General features: G+C 40.8%; 2 protein-coding genes and 1 long non-coding RNA gene across 8 annotated transcripts; 1 reads left to right on the forward strand and 2 right to left on the reverse strand.

Annotated features, from left to right (window-relative positions):
- Positions 1-1,169: 1,169 nt before the first annotated feature.
- Positions 1,170-3,763, reverse strand: LOC129585628 (secretory carrier-associated membrane protein 5-like). The gene is made up of 9 exons (XM_055478381.1): positions 3,410-3,763; positions 3,018-3,173; positions 2,751-2,846; positions 2,615-2,684; positions 2,422-2,550; positions 2,155-2,317; positions 1,986-2,087; positions 1,753-1,882; positions 1,170-1,669 (listed from the first exon to the last, which is right to left on the reverse strand). The coding sequence occupies exons 1-9, from the start codon at positions 3,461-3,463 to the stop codon at positions 1,517-1,519; spliced, it is 1,053 nt and encodes a 350-aa protein (XP_055334356.1). The 5' UTR covers positions 3,464-3,763; the 3' UTR covers positions 1,170-1,516.
- A 1,262-nt stretch (positions 3,764-5,025) lies between these two features.
- Positions 5,026-9,849, reverse strand: LOC129585593 (uncharacterized). Of its 5 annotated transcripts, XM_055478370.1 has the most exons (6): positions 9,308-9,360; positions 8,280-8,376; positions 7,732-8,006; positions 7,256-7,375; positions 6,908-7,167; positions 5,026-5,632 (listed from the first exon to the last, which is right to left on the reverse strand). In XM_055478370.1, exons 3-6 carry the CDS (start codon positions 8,003-8,005, stop codon positions 5,327-5,329), a joined length of 960 nt encoding a protein of 319 aa, XP_055334345.1. In that variant the 5' UTR covers position 8,006; positions 8,280-8,376; positions 9,308-9,360; the 3' UTR covers positions 5,026-5,326. The 5 variants fall into 5 exon arrangements, with proteins under 5 accessions (XP_055334345.1, XP_055334331.1, XP_055334339.1 ...); XM_055478356.1 differs by lacking the exons at positions 8,280-8,376; positions 9,308-9,360 and adding an exon at positions 9,844-9,849; XM_055478364.1 differs by lacking the exons at positions 8,280-8,376; positions 9,308-9,360 and adding an exon at positions 9,710-9,721.
- Positions 9,850-13,583: 3,734 nt separating this feature from the next.
- On the forward strand, positions 13,584-16,071 carry LOC129587647 (uncharacterized). Of its 2 annotated transcripts, none has more exons than XR_008690388.1 (5): positions 13,584-14,254; positions 14,562-14,637; positions 15,041-15,086; positions 15,190-15,232; positions 15,513-16,071. It is a non-coding gene; the product is annotated as an uncharacterized LOC129587647 (long non-coding RNA). The 2 variants fall into 2 exon arrangements; XR_008690387.1 differs by lacking the exon at positions 13,584-14,254 and adding an exon at positions 14,269-14,414.
- Positions 16,072-16,371: the final 300 nt, after the last annotated feature.

A 16,371-nucleotide genomic window follows, 5' to 3' on the forward strand; every position in this document is an offset into this window, starting at 1 on the left:
AGACAATGATGATGATTTCAATCGTACCGCCAGTAATTGCCTTTCTCTACTGTTTATTGGTTGTTCTGTTAATGAAGATCAGAATCCTTACTTTCCTATATTTTAGCGACCGCATCTCGCGGTCAGAAACACCTTGAAATTGGTCTTGCTGCAGCTTGTTCTGAACTTGCCAATGAATTCTCGCTCCTGTTGTCCTGCCCGCGCCCTTCCTCGCTTCTTGCTCATCAGCGTGCTTCGCTCGTTAAACCTTGCTCCGTGTAGTTGCTATTAACTCTTGCGAGGACCTTGCATTACGTTGCTTAACCGCCATGGGATGGTTGTGCATCTCCCACCGTTCTCACCGGCGAAACGATTCTTCCGGTCAGCATCGCTGCCGACCGTGCCAGCCTTTTTCCCGCTGACAACTGACAGATCGTGGTATGTAATGCGGATCTACCAGTCCACAGAACACCAGTCAAAAAGTGAATATGGCACTGACAGTAGAAAAGCATGACCTTGCACTTCCGCAGACGAATCGTTTTGTAGAAGACTTCCGATGAGCGGCGTTCGGAACGAATTTAGATAGCATAGAAAGTTGATTCTTGGACACGTATCATTTTATAACCTATTGCTCAATTCACCTTTATCATGAACGTAGATCAGGATTTCGCTTAAGTCGAAAATCTTTCAGTTTTTTTGCCTTAATTATCCAGCAGCTCCTATGAAACAGCCATGAGAACGCGTATCCAGAATCCCATTCAAACAACGGAAGAGGATCTACGCTATTTGCACAGTGCAGACTGCGTCTGGATCAGAGCGGCACGACTACCGGCCAACTACTAATTACATAGGTTGCAATTGCCAGACTACCCGTAGAATACCGAGCTCGGCACGACATCAGCCGAACATCTAGACACGGACCGTTCTGCTCCAAAAAATTATAGATTGACACTCGACATAAAAATCATAAGGTTTTTAAAGCCCAAAAAGGAGCCAGGATTTAAGTGATTACGTGGTGTTGCCCATGTTTAATTTTTAGGGAAGGACTGAAGAAGCTTCAGAGACTGGAAGTAATTCGTGAATTGCGTATATTACGGAACTGTTTCCACCTGCAAGAAGAAAAGTCTTGTCTCCGTTGTCACAAGTTATGTACTATGCAGTGAAACACTATGCAGTATGTGACCACGGGTCAGCTCCGTGCGAATTCTTAATTTTGCAAGAGAAAGCTGCCACGTCTCCAAACAGCACGTAAACAAAGGGACAAAAGTCACTTACACGCATTATAAGTGTCACACTAAATTAGAAAAGAAAGTAAAAAACGAAACAACTGTTGCGGAACCTGCTGAAGCATCTATAAAAAAATAAAACGGTCATTAATATCATGATTACGAGGACATGGAAAACCGACAATCTGCCTTAGATCGACATTTGCAATACTCGTATATTAAAAAGCCAGCTCATTAAAATCACCGTCATAAAAAAGCGAAAACTTTCAGAACTTTTTCAGATTGTGGGTCGCGGGAGCGATGCTACGTTATCAAAACCGTCCAGAGCGAGCAGCTTCCTCGACGGAAGCACGAGCCACACCGATGGCAGCATTTTGAACATGCTCATTTTGGACGGCTCTAGATGCAAATTCTTGCTGGGCCTTGCTGAAACTCGCTCCAGTTGTGCGGTAGATACGGTGAATCTAAAAGAAAGTTGTAGTCACTTCAGAGTATATGTACGTACTTCGAAATTTTTTTTAAAAGTTTCTAGCTTCCTGCAACTTACCCGCACAAAAAGCAAAAACGAGCAGCCAGCTAATATACCGAAGACGATACCAACACAAAGCATGAACGCTCCTACTCCGACGTTGGAAGCTCCTCCCTTAGTGATCATACTCAAACCATTGATAATACCACTAGAAATGATATCACACGAATATTAACGATAAGCAGTGAAATTACGAATATGATAGGTCACATGATAAGTCACTGATTAAAGTCGTATCTGGAGCTCATTACCAAGTTCCACATGGATTAATCCCCAAGGCCTGAACAATGTTCACGCAGATCTGAGTGGCGAATACGCAGAAGAATACAAAAAAGTTCAAAGAGCTGTCGCTTCTATAAGTAAAAAAAATAAATGCAATCTAAAGAGACCAATAGAACTGCCTCTGCGTCCATACTGTACCTGAAGGCTTTGTATGCGGGTCTGTACCAAAACAGAAAAGAAATGACGGGAAACAGCACAACCCAAAGGATGGATAATCCAAATGTCGTTGCAGCTGTATTGCCTTCCAGACAGAGATACGCAATGCTGGCAACCAGATTTATCAAAATCATGAGGGAGTAAACTACAAAAAAAGTTTATAGCATTAATTGCCATTAAATATATATCCAATTTAAGCAGTACACTGCAAACCCTAGCAATGAAAAGTACAGTGTAGAAAAACCGTACCCATCCAACAGTAAAATACGAGTCTGACAATTGTGCGATATCCCATCGGTATGTCCAGTTCAAAATCCTGATAAAAGCAGGGACGGAAGCAGCAAAATTTGGGAAGAGGAGGGAAATTATTTCTTTTCACTGTACAGGAAAGCAAAACCATAAAAAATGGGTTAAAAAATTCAAGCGGTGAATATTTCTTTACCACCATCCTGGGGAGAATTTCTCAGTTCAGCTTCTCGGCGATCGAGTTCAGCAGCCCTTCTCTCCAACTCCTAAATTAATCATCGTTCACCTAACAAATCCACATGACATTCAATTACAATGGCAATTAACAGCACCTCCTGCCTTCGTCGGAGTTCATCTGTCGATGCGCGAGCAGTGTCCATGTAGGCAGGCGGCGATCCGCCCGGCTGGGACGTCATTGTCCCATAAGCCTGAAAAATTCGCAAGGTTGATTTTCAATCTTCTATTCATGCTATAGCATTCCAGACAAATGGCTACAATTCCGCATCATACAAGCAGACTGTAAGTCGTACACCGTAACAACAGGGAGAAAATGACAATGTACTTCAGTAACTTCACTTCAAACTTCACAAACCGCTTACTGGCTGCTTGCTGACTGAACTGTCTTCGTAAAAAGCCAGACGACTGGATGGCTGGTTCGGTGGCTGCGGTGATCTGGCAGGTGCATTTACAGTCGGAGGTGGCAGAAACGTAGGAGTAAAACTGTCTGCTGGCATGGGAGAACGAGGGAGAACTTCCTACAATCACCAATAAATCCTCGTTTAGAGTTTGCTTTGAACCGCAACATTTAGCAATTCCCCCAAATATTCTATGTAAGGGTACATATGATGCTTTCGTCACTGTTAACATGCTCTTTGAGGCCAAGGAAACTCACACAAAAGGCACAAGCTCGCTCACTTCTTGAAGCTAGTGACCTAGTCAGTAATAATAAACGTACGTTTTAAAAGTAAGCCGAATGGTCTTTGAGACTCACCCCGAAAGGATTCACAGACTCCGGATCCCCGAACGGATTCTGACTGCTGGCCATTTCGCTTTCGTTCACAGCACAAACTTCCAGAAACAGACGACTTGAAGAAGCTCGGCCACCGCGTTATAAAAATATGCAGCTTCAGCTCGAGGAACACGAATTACATTAGTAATTCATCTGGATTTGTCAGTAATCGGAAGTCCCATACAATGACAAAATTTCCGAGACTGATAAGACACTGCTCATCAGCTCATGCCACCTTTTCTAATATTTCAAATGAGCTGTCAGGCAATTTGGTAAAAGGTAAGCTGTAAGCAGTAAGCAGTTCACTGTCAGGTCTGATACCAGTCTGAAAATTCTTTCGATCAGACTCCGATCCGAGTAAATAAGAGACTTCCAGGGGAGGGGACAGACGGACACAGTTCGAAACCGCTTGGAGCGGCAGCTACTTGTTGAACTTTTTAATTTATTGTACTGAACATCTGCTAATTTGCTGACGTTCTTGATTTGTGGAAAAAGAACGCCTGCCTACCCGAACTGCCGGAACCTAATTTCCGTAAGCAACAAAAAACTTGGTATATAGTATATACCATTATGCAACGTGTCTCTGTCTACGCTGCTGGACGTTTACCGCAACGACGAAGTTAAAGCCCGCCTTCTTGCTCAGTCAAGACCAGAGGCTGGCATCTGGTTAAATGCGTTACCCTCCGCTCACATTGGCAACCTTCTGGACGACGATACCCTTCAAATCCGTAGGCCTCAGATTGGGAGTTGCAGTATGCGAGCCTCACGATTGTATGAAGTGCCAAAAACATGTCGATAAATTCGGGCACCACGGTCTGTCTTGTGCATTCTCTGCCGGTAGACACCCACGACACGGAGGACTGAACAGCATCATATGCCAATCTCTTGTGTCAGCTGGGATTCCGGGGAAATTGGAACCACGTGGCACGTCGCATACGTCCGAACGACGTCCTGATGGCTGCACAACATTCGCCTGGCAGAGAGGCATGTGCTTGGCATGGGACGTCACTTGTGTGGACACGGTTGCGCCATCCCACGTCAGGTCCACGGCAGCTAACGCAGGTGCAGCGGCATTGGAAGCGGAAGAGAAGAAGTCCCGGCTTTATTTGTATCTAAGTGGCAGATACATCTTCGCACCGATAGCTTTCCAAACCATGGGCCCTTGGGGACCGTCCGCTATCGCAATTATGAAAGCAGTGGGTAAACGACTCGAGCAACACACAGGCGAAGCCCGTTCCCATGAATTTTTACGCCAAAGATTGTCACTGGAGATACAGCGAGGCAACGCGGCATCGGTTATGGGAACGATGGAAGGAGCAGAACAGTTTAATGAAATTTTGATGTTATAAGAAAATGTCGATGTTTTCGCTTATTATAAAATTACGTTGTACCACAGGTGAAATAAAACACATACTCGTTAGTCGTTACTCGTTTCCTGCTCTCATTATTAAAACTTTGATTTCATAAGCAATGTTTGCACTTTCCAGTAAGCATAATATTTATAAAAACTTATAAAAAACCTATTGCAGTGATCGCAAAAAAAACATATTACTTTTGATTTCACGTGTCTTAACCCAGGTAGAAATAACAGAACAGCACAACAAACCATAATTTTGCGCGTCATTCACACGAGCAAATTAGCTGCTTACTCAAATCTGAAAGAGATTGAAACAAAAAATTCTGTGATATCATGGCAAAACATAATGTATATCTGTATTTCAAAGATAAACATACCACCAGAGATCCCAATATAAAAGGTCAATTAGAGGCGCATAACTTAAAACCAATAAAAATGATAGGTAGTGTACAAAAGTAGACACTACGTAATATCACAGAACACATTCGTAGTTAAAATATGTGCAGAAATGGAGGAGATACAGGATAGTCCACTGAAATCCATCAGAAGTGAAGTTTGCCAGTGGCACCTTCAGAAAGGCTTCTACGGTACGTAACACTTGAAGATCTCGGAGGAATTTTTATGAAAACACTGGGATCGCCAATCTTTGGCTGGATGTGATCATTTTCGGTGTCTTTGGCAGCCTTATAATAAAAGCTACGCTTCGGTAGCGATTTCATTCGGGTACTGCCGCTAGAATCAATCTCTGACATAGCACTATTAGTGGGACGATTGGATGGGTACGGTCTCCATAAACTTTCCCATGCTATACAGATAAGCGCCGCCACAACAAAAAATATGGTAACAATCTGAAATAAAAGAGTTTGTGATTACTGGTTATATTTATGGGACACAAATATAAATACGCAAACGAAGATAAGCACTTTTTTTCACGTCACAGCCTAAGTTGAGTCATACGGAGGCTTCCAATAAACAGCAGCTTATCTTGTAAGACTAAGCTGTTAACTTTGGGAGCCCCTTTGCGTACCGCCATCATTTAAATTATGAAACGACAACAAATTCATCAAATGGGTTAATCAATACTACATTTATTTAGACTACTACATTTATTTATACATTATTATTTAGAGTAAATTGTTAGGGCATATAGAAATGTTAGGAAAACTTTAAAACTAAAGTTATTTCGCTTCGCAACTGCTCCACATTTTTCGCAACTGCTCCACTTAACCATAGCACTACACTTAACCATACGCTATGGTTAAGTGCGAGCGTATGGTAAGTGCGGATACCATACAAATTTGTTGTATGGTAGCTGACTTCCAAAGGCTCCTCTTAGTTCCCATACACTTTAACTTCGTTAGAGCTAAGCTTTTCTAGCACAGAAAACATCGGAGAACTTGAATTTTGATGTTCCAAAGGATGCTATACCGTGTAGCACGAGAAAAAAAATAAATACGAAGACCTCTAGAAAACAACTGCGCTGGTTTTAAGGTATCCTGTACACTGTCACTCCGATGGCGGTGTCTAGCTACACGATAAGGTATGGTTAAGGTATGGTTATGGTGTCTTTTGCGAAAAGCCTCTATGGTGTCTTATGGTGTCTAAGCCTCTATGGTATGGTTATGGTGTCTTTTGCGAAAAGCCTTATTACGACTTTATTTTTTATTTTAATATATTTTTGTGAACGACGTTCGTCCCCATACACTCGTATACTGAAAATAAAGTTAAAAAATTATTACGACTAATATGGAACTGTAAAAACCGGTTAAATCATAAATGCCACGAAAATACGCAAAGCGAAGCGGCGTAATTTCGCTGTCTTTATGGTTAAACAAAAATCTATAAAGTCGAAGAAAATGTTTAGGAGAAAACCCAATTCCGTAAAAATAGCCGCACGCGACTGAATTAAACTTACAATTATGGCAAACGGAAAAGTTTTCCCAGGATACAAGTTATTACAATAGTTCAAACTTCTAAACCAGAGTTCAGCTGCACCAAACTCGTTTTCGAAGGTAAAGACAGTAAAGTGTCGATAAAGTTGTACGGTTCAGTGGTTGTAATTTGTAGCTATGAATTTACAGTAAAACTACAGATATGCTCAAGGAAGGCGACAGCCAACAAACCTGTATGTAGAAGCTGCTGCCGTAAGTCACCTTGGCGCCTCGAACTCGTTTCACAGCCAATGCTGCGAAAATCAGAGATATGGAAATGCAAACCACAGACAGCGTAATCGGAATGATCTTCTGACTAAGCAAGCGCCGATTGTAGCAAACAGGAGGATCCCGACGATATAGATGGTAAAGCTGAATCACAGCCACAACGAAGCACGTAATGAGAAAGAGCAGACAAAATACACCACAAATCCCAGCAAATATGCACCAAGCTGCAAAAAATAATCCCATTAAAACAGTTGCGGTAAACAAAATGCCTAAAATAGTCAGCCAAAGTACCGCAGCGTATAAGTTACTCACACGGCAGAGTAAACTGTGCAGATTGGGTGCCACCACAGTTGTCTTTTTCGACCCATTCGTTTCGCACCACTTCCACGCAGACTCGCCACAAACCAAATCGCCCAGATTCCACGGTAAATCCTACATAAATTAAGGGCAAATAATTAAGTCTATGATAATTTGAATTTTTATTTTATATTAATTTTGTTACACAATATCGTACTAACGGTAAACTGTCTAACCGCAAAGTTAAAACAGTAAAATTATTACACTACTCCAAGGGAAAACAAAATTAGGAATTGGTCACTAAAACAGTACTTGAGTTTTATGCTGTATTACTGTATGCACAATTTAGTAAGTCTTATTAATTTACATTCTCAAACTTAAAAAGTAGTCTAACCACAAATAATCAGAATGGCAAAACCCATACAAACACCAATCGATATTTCATACATAATTTCTGTCATACGCTGGTACGGCCACATTTTAAGTCTTACCGTTGTCAGTCTGTGTACGATAATTGCCCCATCCATCAGTAAAAACCGCAACACTTTCAAGTAATATCGAGATAAACGTTGTAAGGATAGTTCCATACATAGTTATCACAATCTTTCTAGTGCGCTCTTCTGATTCTGCCGGAACAGAGATTGAACGTGTAGTTCGTGCATACTGTGAGTTCCTGTACTCCCGTACTATTTCAAAAGGTGAATTGATCTTCTTCTTGGCGCCGGAGGCATTATCAGTACTGATTAAATTTTGAGAGTGATCCATACTAAAAAATACCAATAAACCGTTTTACGTAACAGATGAAATAAAACTCCCAGGTTGGGAGGCCGCGAAAAAAACGCGAAACTGCGTACGTGGTAGGCCTTGTCCCGAATTCAAAGCGAATCTCGTTATGGTACGGTTGCTCAACCGCACGAGGTGGCTGTATGCAGTGGCCACGCCTACAGATACGGTACGCGAAGCCACCTCGCGAGGTGGAGTTGCTGTATCGCAACGAGATTCGCTTTGAATTCGGGACGAGGCCCTAGTCAAGTTCAACTACTCTAGTAGTGGGATGAATCTCTTCTGGCTCTGTCGGAGTGTCGGTCGTTGGATGACTCTCACAGAAAATCTGTGCGTGCGCTGTCTCAGCCTGTCTGCAAAACAACATGAATGCGAGACGGAGAAAGGCCGAGAAAGAAACGTTGCCCCGGTGGGGGCTGATTTCCACTGTTTGTTTGTTTGATTTCCACTGGGACACGCTGATTTCCACTGTTTGTTTTTTGCATAGATATATACGTGTATAAACACTTCAATAATATTTAGATATTTATACTTGTACGGTACGCACAGTACAGTACCGGTGGCTGAACAAAATAATGGCCGTCTCCGCTTTTTGTTTGTTTCTAGCGTTTCGCGAACCATTTGCCGCACCGTAAACTGTTTAGACTCATTCGATAGAGAATTTTACTGACCACAAAAACCAACAAAACTTGGTTTTGAAAATCGAGACGGGCTCGTTAACAAGGAGGCCAAATGAAATCGTGTAGAAATTTATCGTGTCCCAGCTCGCACGATTCAGAATCTTGCGGCATTTCCTTCCCGTTCGAGCTCTTTAAATTTTTCCAACCGTTTTACTTAGAGAATGCCTTTGTTTTCATTTAACAAAAATTTGTTATAACGGTACTTGCGCCGGACGAGCTACACAGCTAGCGCAATTTGGCACTTTTCGAAAAAATTGCAGGTTTGTATCTGATTTTTTTAGTGATATCTTCGTTATAATTTTCTGCTGCACGACAAGCGCAACATGAAATGTTGGTTTAGCCAGCTAAAACAATGCCCTTGCACCAAAGAGTTTGATCTAGATCGGTACTTCGAGCGTTAATAAGGAACTGGTTTTCAAATCTCTACCTGCCCTTTTTACGAGAATTTCGTGTGCGTGACCTGAGCTCTCTCCTTTCCTGGCCGAACACGGTCATAAGAAAGTCAGCTCTTGACAGCTCTTGACAGTAAAATAACAAGAAACAACCGCTCTACCAAAAACTGTAAATGTGACACACAGCAATACAGATATACTCAGCTGAATACCGGCAGTTTCTATTTTAGAAACAAGGAAATTCGAATTTCGGTTCCCGGGACATCCTCGAACTCCACCTAGTTTTCCAAAACAATTTACTATAAAGTCAGACCTTGGCAAAAAGTCATTTTAACATAAAGTGTGCACGTTCTACAGATTGCTCTTTCGAAAGTAACTGACATACTGTCAATCAGACAATAGACAGATTCAGCGCACCTTGATAATCATTATCAGACGGCCATTTTATTCAGCCACTACGGTAGGTAAGCACAGTACGGTACTATGTCCTGTAGGTAGAACATACTCGCATCAGTCGCATGTTAACTTTTAATTACAAAATTAACAAAGTAAATTAATTACATTACTGTAAAATTACTTGTACACTGCCGGATCGGGCGTATATAGTTATGTACTCTTAAATCTTCCTCTTGGCCCTTATTCCTTTTCCGGATGCTTGGTTATCGCTCGCAATTACAGCCCTGCCGCGCCAAGTTTGGACAGTCATAAAAATTCCTCTACTTTCACCAGTGAAGTCTAAAATTTTTACTTATCTGTTGCATAATAGCTCTTGATTTGCAGCATCTTCCAATATTTTATTTCGATGCCAAAAGCTGAAGTACAGGGAACGGCAGCTAGCTGTTTAATTTAATTTTTAGTACAAAAATCGCACTGCTTACTGAGAAATAATCAAACTCATTCGAAAATAATTCTAAAATTGGAGGAGGTTAGGAACTATCAACTAATAGCGTGGTTTTCTAACAGGCCCTTCCTACATTTCATCTAAGTACAAACATTTTGCCTAATGCGATGCGCGCTCCAGGCAACAGCATTTCTCTGTAGGCGCTCTTTACCATACAAGTCTATGGAAGAGGCACCTTCTTGCGAGATGACTTCGAGCACCTATCGCGACAGAATTTTCTGCTAACCTACAAAAGACACCCCTTGGGTCACGCAATAGTTCTGGAAAACTTAAACGCAGAAATATGAATTGGTGCATTTGTTATAGCTGCAGTTATAAGCGGCCAAAAAATGACCCCCGCCCCGCCCCTTTAATCGCCCCCTGGTTCATTACTGTCGTGTCGAACGACAACAGCGTCAACACTACTGGATTCGCAATAAAAAGTTATGCTAGAAAAGTACAAATATAAAGATAAAATGCCGTATGGGAATTTATTTGAATTTATTTTACACAGCTGTCCAAACTTGGCGCGGCAGGGCTGTATAATGTGTATATATACTTCTAGTCTGCTTTCAACATGACTAGATCAAGCTTCTTAGAATGTCTCGTTCACTGGTTTTTATTATTTACCGTCACATTTTGATTCGCGGTTTCCTAATAATAATAACAATAAACATGTGTCCTAAAGGAATATATTATATAAGGTGTTAAGAATCCATGTTTGCTCACGAACTGATAGCGGTGCGCCACGCAAAACTTTAATTTGCTGTCCAGATAAGTGCTAGAGTACTTGCATACCGTAAGAAGTGAGTCGGCGCACTCCGGCTGGACATGCACATGTACAGGTAACAGCTTTTGTTTTCTATAGTTAAAGATAAATTAATATTGCAGCTGTGCACGACAGGAACAATAATTGAAGTATGCGTAGAATTTGGGTAGGGACCGTAGGGTCGGGTAGGTTCTAAAAAACATTGGTAGTGATGTCGGGATGAATGGACATACTACAGGTACGAGTACACTGTACTGGGCATAATAATTACCGTCGCTAGAAATTAATTTTATGCACACCTCAAAACCGCCCCATCTAATATTTCAAGATTGTGTACGTAGTTCGATATGATCTTGAACTATTTTTTCTTATACTTGTCAGTGTTTAGTGCGCAGCTCGGCTCTTAACATCTAGCACCGATACTTTATACTTACTAGGAATCAATCGACAATCTAAACTGTCGATTTTACGTCTACCGGGTAGTTGTTAGCGTGTTTCACTTAACAGAGTATACAAGATCGACTTGTCGACCGAATCCCTTCCCGAATTCCCGTAAAAAAACGTACTTACGTAGCGGTTTTTCGTAGCGTAATTACGCTACGAAAAACCAACTTCAACTAATTCTTTTGTAACGGCTGTAAGTAAAAATTACTGAATATCAATAAATCGTTTTTGCATGTATAGATCGTCTGAAACGAGCATTATCGATCTTTTTCCAACCTTAAATCTTTAGCGATAGGTTAGCCATAATTGTGTCAGAAAATTTGTTTGACCTTTTTTTAAGCGCGCGATATTCAGCATTCGAACTCACCGTCAGATCAGCCCAAAAAGTTATCAGTTTTCTGCGCAAGTGTGCACGCCCTAATCTTGGTCGAACAGTTTGCGTGTAAAGTGGTCCTGAATGCTGATATTGGATCCAAATGAAGTCAATAGAGCACGGTCCGATTTGAGTGACGCATGGATCGCAATGATCCAGCTTGTAGTTAATTATTGCAGATGTTAAGTGGATCCGTGAGGTACATTATAAGAAAAAACATTACACGGGTTCAGTTAACAGCTCAAGTTATTTGTTTAATTTTGCATGTCAATATAGCCAAAGCACAATAAACTTGAATCAAGTGATTTACTTATTGTATATGAATATTATCGCCTCCTTATTGTTACGGTTATTATTACGGTTTACGGTTACGGTTTACGGTTTCCGATAAGACGAGATCAACGCAAAAATTAAAATTATGTTGTAGGCCTAATACGAGCACAGCAGTTAACAGAAAGATATGCGTTAATTATACGGGGGACACATAAGCGGTCTGTTTCGGCTAGCGCCTTTCTGTCAGGAACGTTTCTGGCTTAAAGGTTACAAAGGGTTACAATTTTAAGGTTACAATGGGTGTCGTATCGTAAACCCTGTTTAATTCAGAGTCTGTTTGTCGGAACCTTAAAGAACCTTTTGTTGATTTTTTTACTGTCACTGAAGACTTCACTACAACTGCCTATGGTTACAACTAACTACAATATCATTAAACTTGACGTAAGAACCGTTACAACTCAATCAGCTGTGATCGTCAGTTGGCTATAATATTACGTTAAATTAAATTTGCTTACTGTATTTAAACTTACGTATTTTCAAGAGAAAAGTTCGTTCCTTCGCATGTTTTGAGACAGGCCATTTGGTTACGCTATGTAACTGTAACTGAATTTGTGTTATATGTCACAAAAACGCTGAATTAAAATGGCATTAAATCTTTTTAACGAATAGTATCTTCTGGTCCTAGGCAGGTACTTTGTGTTGAGCACGATGATTAGTTTGATGTAGTCTAGCTATGATCTGATCCAAATTAAAACAACAAGCGCATTTAATTACTGTTCAGATCAAACGTTATTATTATACAAATATAAGAAATTAGTAATGCTTTGGCGTAGCCTTTACTAGATCGTTTTTTTTTCAAGGGACAAGTTGTGTAGTATGGAGGCATCACGTGAAGCTTTTGCGTGATACCGGCTGTTATATATTACTTAATACAGTGCATATAAATATAAGTGATACGAACACCTATAAATGCGACTGCCATTGTGACATTCGTCCTGTGCAAGGAATTATATCTTGTTGTGATTTTGGAACAAACCCTCTGCATCGACATCTGTTTTCCTTTCGGCTTCGATCGAGTGCAGCTATCGTTTACAATTCGTTCAGCGTATCCGGCAATTGAGGTCGAGTCTGGATTGTGCCGATCGGGGAGAGCAGTCGTCGTCACTGTGGTTTGCGTACGTTGCGGCTAACTGAGCCCGGCACCGCTCTCTTATGCTGATCATGATCTCATCTTCCTCTGTCGACGTCCAACCGAAAGATTAAACCACTTCTCATCCCAACATTGTTATTGGACGACGAGGCGCGTTGGCGAGAATACTGTAATTTCTTTACAAAGCACCGTACAGTCCGAGTTCGTTGGCTACAATCTGTTGCTCTTCCGGTTGCAGCAAGTTGCAGCGCTCTGCGCCTGTAGTCTGCGTTGCCCTTGTCAGTTGTCACCCACTATCCGCAGAATTCTGCCCAAGTGCAGCCAGCCTGGACGCGCGGGATGCGCAACTGCTTTTGTGTGCCATTACGCACTGCTTCCCAACTGCCGCCAACACCCGTCATTTTTACGCCATTAGTGACAGAACGTATAATTTTTGCATCTGATTGGTGGTGACTTATAAATTGTATCCTGTTATTAGACCCCTACGGTCAGTTTGAGGATTCGTTTGTGGATTATCTGGTTTTGAATGCAAGAAAAATAATATCGGTAGGATGATTGTGAATTAAGTCAACATATTTTCCAGTACTGAAGCCATGGTTGAATGCTTTTTGAATTTTGATCAATTCCGTTTACGCATTTCATGCGTGTTCAGCAACTTGAAGGATAATTTTAAAAGCATTGTTACTAACAGCGTCTCTACTTCAGTTCTAAAACATAATTATCATACGACTCTGTCATTCGTCTACTTATAAACCTTCTGCGCCGCAGATGCGGCTTTGAATGAACATGTTATACCAACTGTGTCATTTAAATTTGTAAATTTGGGAGTAGCTTATTTTTTTGTTGTTAAATATTATAGTAAATAACGTCGCATTGCGGCTTATCACGCAGAAAAGCTGCTAAAAGCTTCACAATTGGAACAGATTAAGACTTTAGAAATAACTCCACTGAAATTTAAGGGATTGTTGCTAACAACCGGAAACACACTTACAAACACGATCTACCAAAGCGTTATAGAAGTCTACCAGAATTTTATGCTTGCCGTGCCCCATGATTAATTGTTGAGCAGCTGAAAAAGTTTATTGGCTACAATCTGTACGTAGGGTAACTGATTGCAGTAGACAAACGCATGGATCGGAAAAATTAAATCCATATTAATCGCGCACACCTGTTGGAATTTTGCGATGTTGTCTGCCTGGGCAATATTTCAAAGTGCGTGTGAATTTACCGGATGTTCCAGTAATAAAACGGAGCGAGCAGCACCGCCTCCGTGAGTGCAAGGAATCCATTTATATGCGCTTGTATAGCACGGAATTAGGTTCCGTTACAAAAAATTAGGTTGCTATTTGGCGGTATTGACTTCGTTAATCCCAGAATACGCGTACGATACCCGAACAGGTGTGGGCAGCAATTAGCCGTTTACGCGAAAGGTATTCTGTGCCCATAGCGACATTTGCTATTGAACAAGCGCAATATGTATGTGTATCGATTTGTGTATCAAAAGATCACAAACGAACACTTTGTGTATCCCGACATCCGGTGATAAGTGATCAACCTGTTCCTTGCTCTAATTGCAGATCCCGAATCATACAACGCGCCCATAGAAAATTACGATGACAGTGCTGCCATGGAACGATATTTTGTTCCCCAAAAGTAAGCAACAGTAACAAATTCAATCAGACTAAATAACCAGTAGCTGATGAAAAATTTAGTAAGATTTATTCACGCATGATTTATTATATTTATACAAGGTTCCATATAATTATGAAGTTATTTAGTTTCTGCCCAAACATTTACAACTGTTATATGCTATTTTACTCCCAATACGGTGTTAATGAAGGACTGATTGCTTAATGTCGGTCTTACTACAAAGGGTCATCTCAAGTTTAATCAACGAGTCAAAACGGCCACTTCTGAATGTAGGCTGTATAGGTATACAATAATATCAACTGTTTTTTATAAAGAAACTTCAACGAAAGTAACCAGTAGCTACAAAAAGTAGTATAAAATGGTAAGGTCAACATTTTCAATCTACCCGTATATTGTGCAATTACAGGCGGAACTGTAAGCGTCGAGGTCAGCGCTGCAATTATTGGGGAGAGGTAAAGAACTATTCAGCCTGTCTGTGGTGACAAGGTTTTTTGACATTGAGCAAATATTGAGAATGACAGATGATGACGGCATGTATGTTTCCTGTATTTGTAGAATGAATGCTGTGGCAACGGTGCCTGTAAATGTAACATATGGGGTAAGTAAATGCACTACCCCTTTTCCCGTATTGGTCTTGTGATTACCTAAATGCATTTCCTGCTGTTAACGACGGTGAGAAATCAGATATAATCTGTATTGAATCTTTTTCTGCTGCGCTCCAACAGGACAAAACTGCGTAAGTGCATTTACTAAACTGTCAGATAAACATATAATATTGTATAAAGGGAATTACGCCAGTCCCGTACAACTTACTCGCGTACATATGCACTTTGTACTGGAAGTGTAACATTGAGTGAATGCGATTTTTCTTGTCTCAGAAATGTTCCCGGCCCGGCCTTTTTGCAACTTGGGGATAGCCTCATGGGATTAGCACGATGAATATTTGATGAAAACAAGTTCTACGTGACATTTTCGCTAATTCCATCACCTAGTACAACACTGCAAAGCTTCTTCTCGCCACATAAAAGACAAGTCCATCTTATTTGTATACTGCTAACACTTCCATACAATACGACTGTAACAGCTGCCACACATTTTGTTCTGGTGTGTGGGTCACAAGGAACGGCACCCTTAATTTGCACAACAACGGCAAAATTGTCAACTGTCCTACGTCACCCAGCTAGTTTCCAGAATCTGTTTGCGAAGTGTCTTCCGCTGAACATGTGTTGCGGGCTACGAAAGCACTGAAAGACACTCGTTCACTTGCACGAAGGGCTATATTTTGCTATTTTAACTAGATTTCTTTCCTTTTATTTTTGCTTTTGTTTACGTCCTTTTCTTTATATAGCGAATTATCAGTTATCTAATGTAGCAGCAGCAGCAGGCGTGCCACACTTCCGCATCATGATTGCTATAATAAAAGTGTTTCTGGTTTTGTTGGTGAAAAGTTTGCAATTTTCCTCTGAAGGCCAGCAGTATATGATTAGAAGATACAAGTAACCCTAGAATTATTATAGTGTAGGAGTACCCTATGCCTATATTGTAATATGCACTTTGTTATGTAGGTTGAGTTTATCCGAAAAACCTCAACAGTAAACAGTAAACTCAAATCGGTTATTGGCTTATTGCTAACTGGCCGATATAAGTTTCAAAAGTTTATTTTTGCTGCGTATATATGTATAAATTGTTTTACTTAACTGACTTTGCTCAAATTCAGATATGTACAGTAAAGTTTTC

Source organism: Paramacrobiotus metropolitanus, unplaced genomic scaffold, assembly GCF_019649055.1.
Source record: "Paramacrobiotus metropolitanus isolate TYO unplaced genomic scaffold, Prichtersi_v1.0 Parri_scaffold0000002, whole genome shotgun sequence".
Taxonomy (NCBI): Eukaryota; Metazoa; Tardigrada; class Eutardigrada; order Parachela; family Macrobiotidae; genus Paramacrobiotus; species Paramacrobiotus metropolitanus.

Bases quoted from the DNA above. Each gene is read 5' to 3' on its own strand.
- LOC129585628 (XM_055478381.1), bottom strand. From the start codon at position 3,463: ATGGCCAGCAGTCAGAATCCGTTCGGGGATCCGGAGTCTGTGAATCCT. The intron at 1,883-1,985 runs GTAATGAGCTCC...TATCATTTCTAG, and splicing joins ATTAATCCATGTGGAACTTG to TGGTATTATCAATGGTTTGA. The intron at 1,670-1,752 runs GTAAGTTGCAGG...ACTTTCTTTTAG, and splicing joins CGTTTTTGCTTTTTGTGCGG to ATTCACCGTATCTACCGCAC.
- LOC129585593 (XM_055478356.1), bottom strand. From the start codon at position 8,005: ATGGATCACTCTCAAAATTTAATCAGTACTGATAATGCCTCCGGCGCC. The intron at 7,168-7,255 runs GTGAGTAACTTA...TATTTTTTGCAG, and splicing joins TGCACAGTTTACTCTGCCGT to CTTGGTGCATATTTGCTGGG. The intron at 5,633-6,907 runs GTTTGTTGGCTG...CTTTTATTTCAG, and splicing joins GCAGCAGCTTCTACATACAG to ATTGTTACCATATTTTTTGT.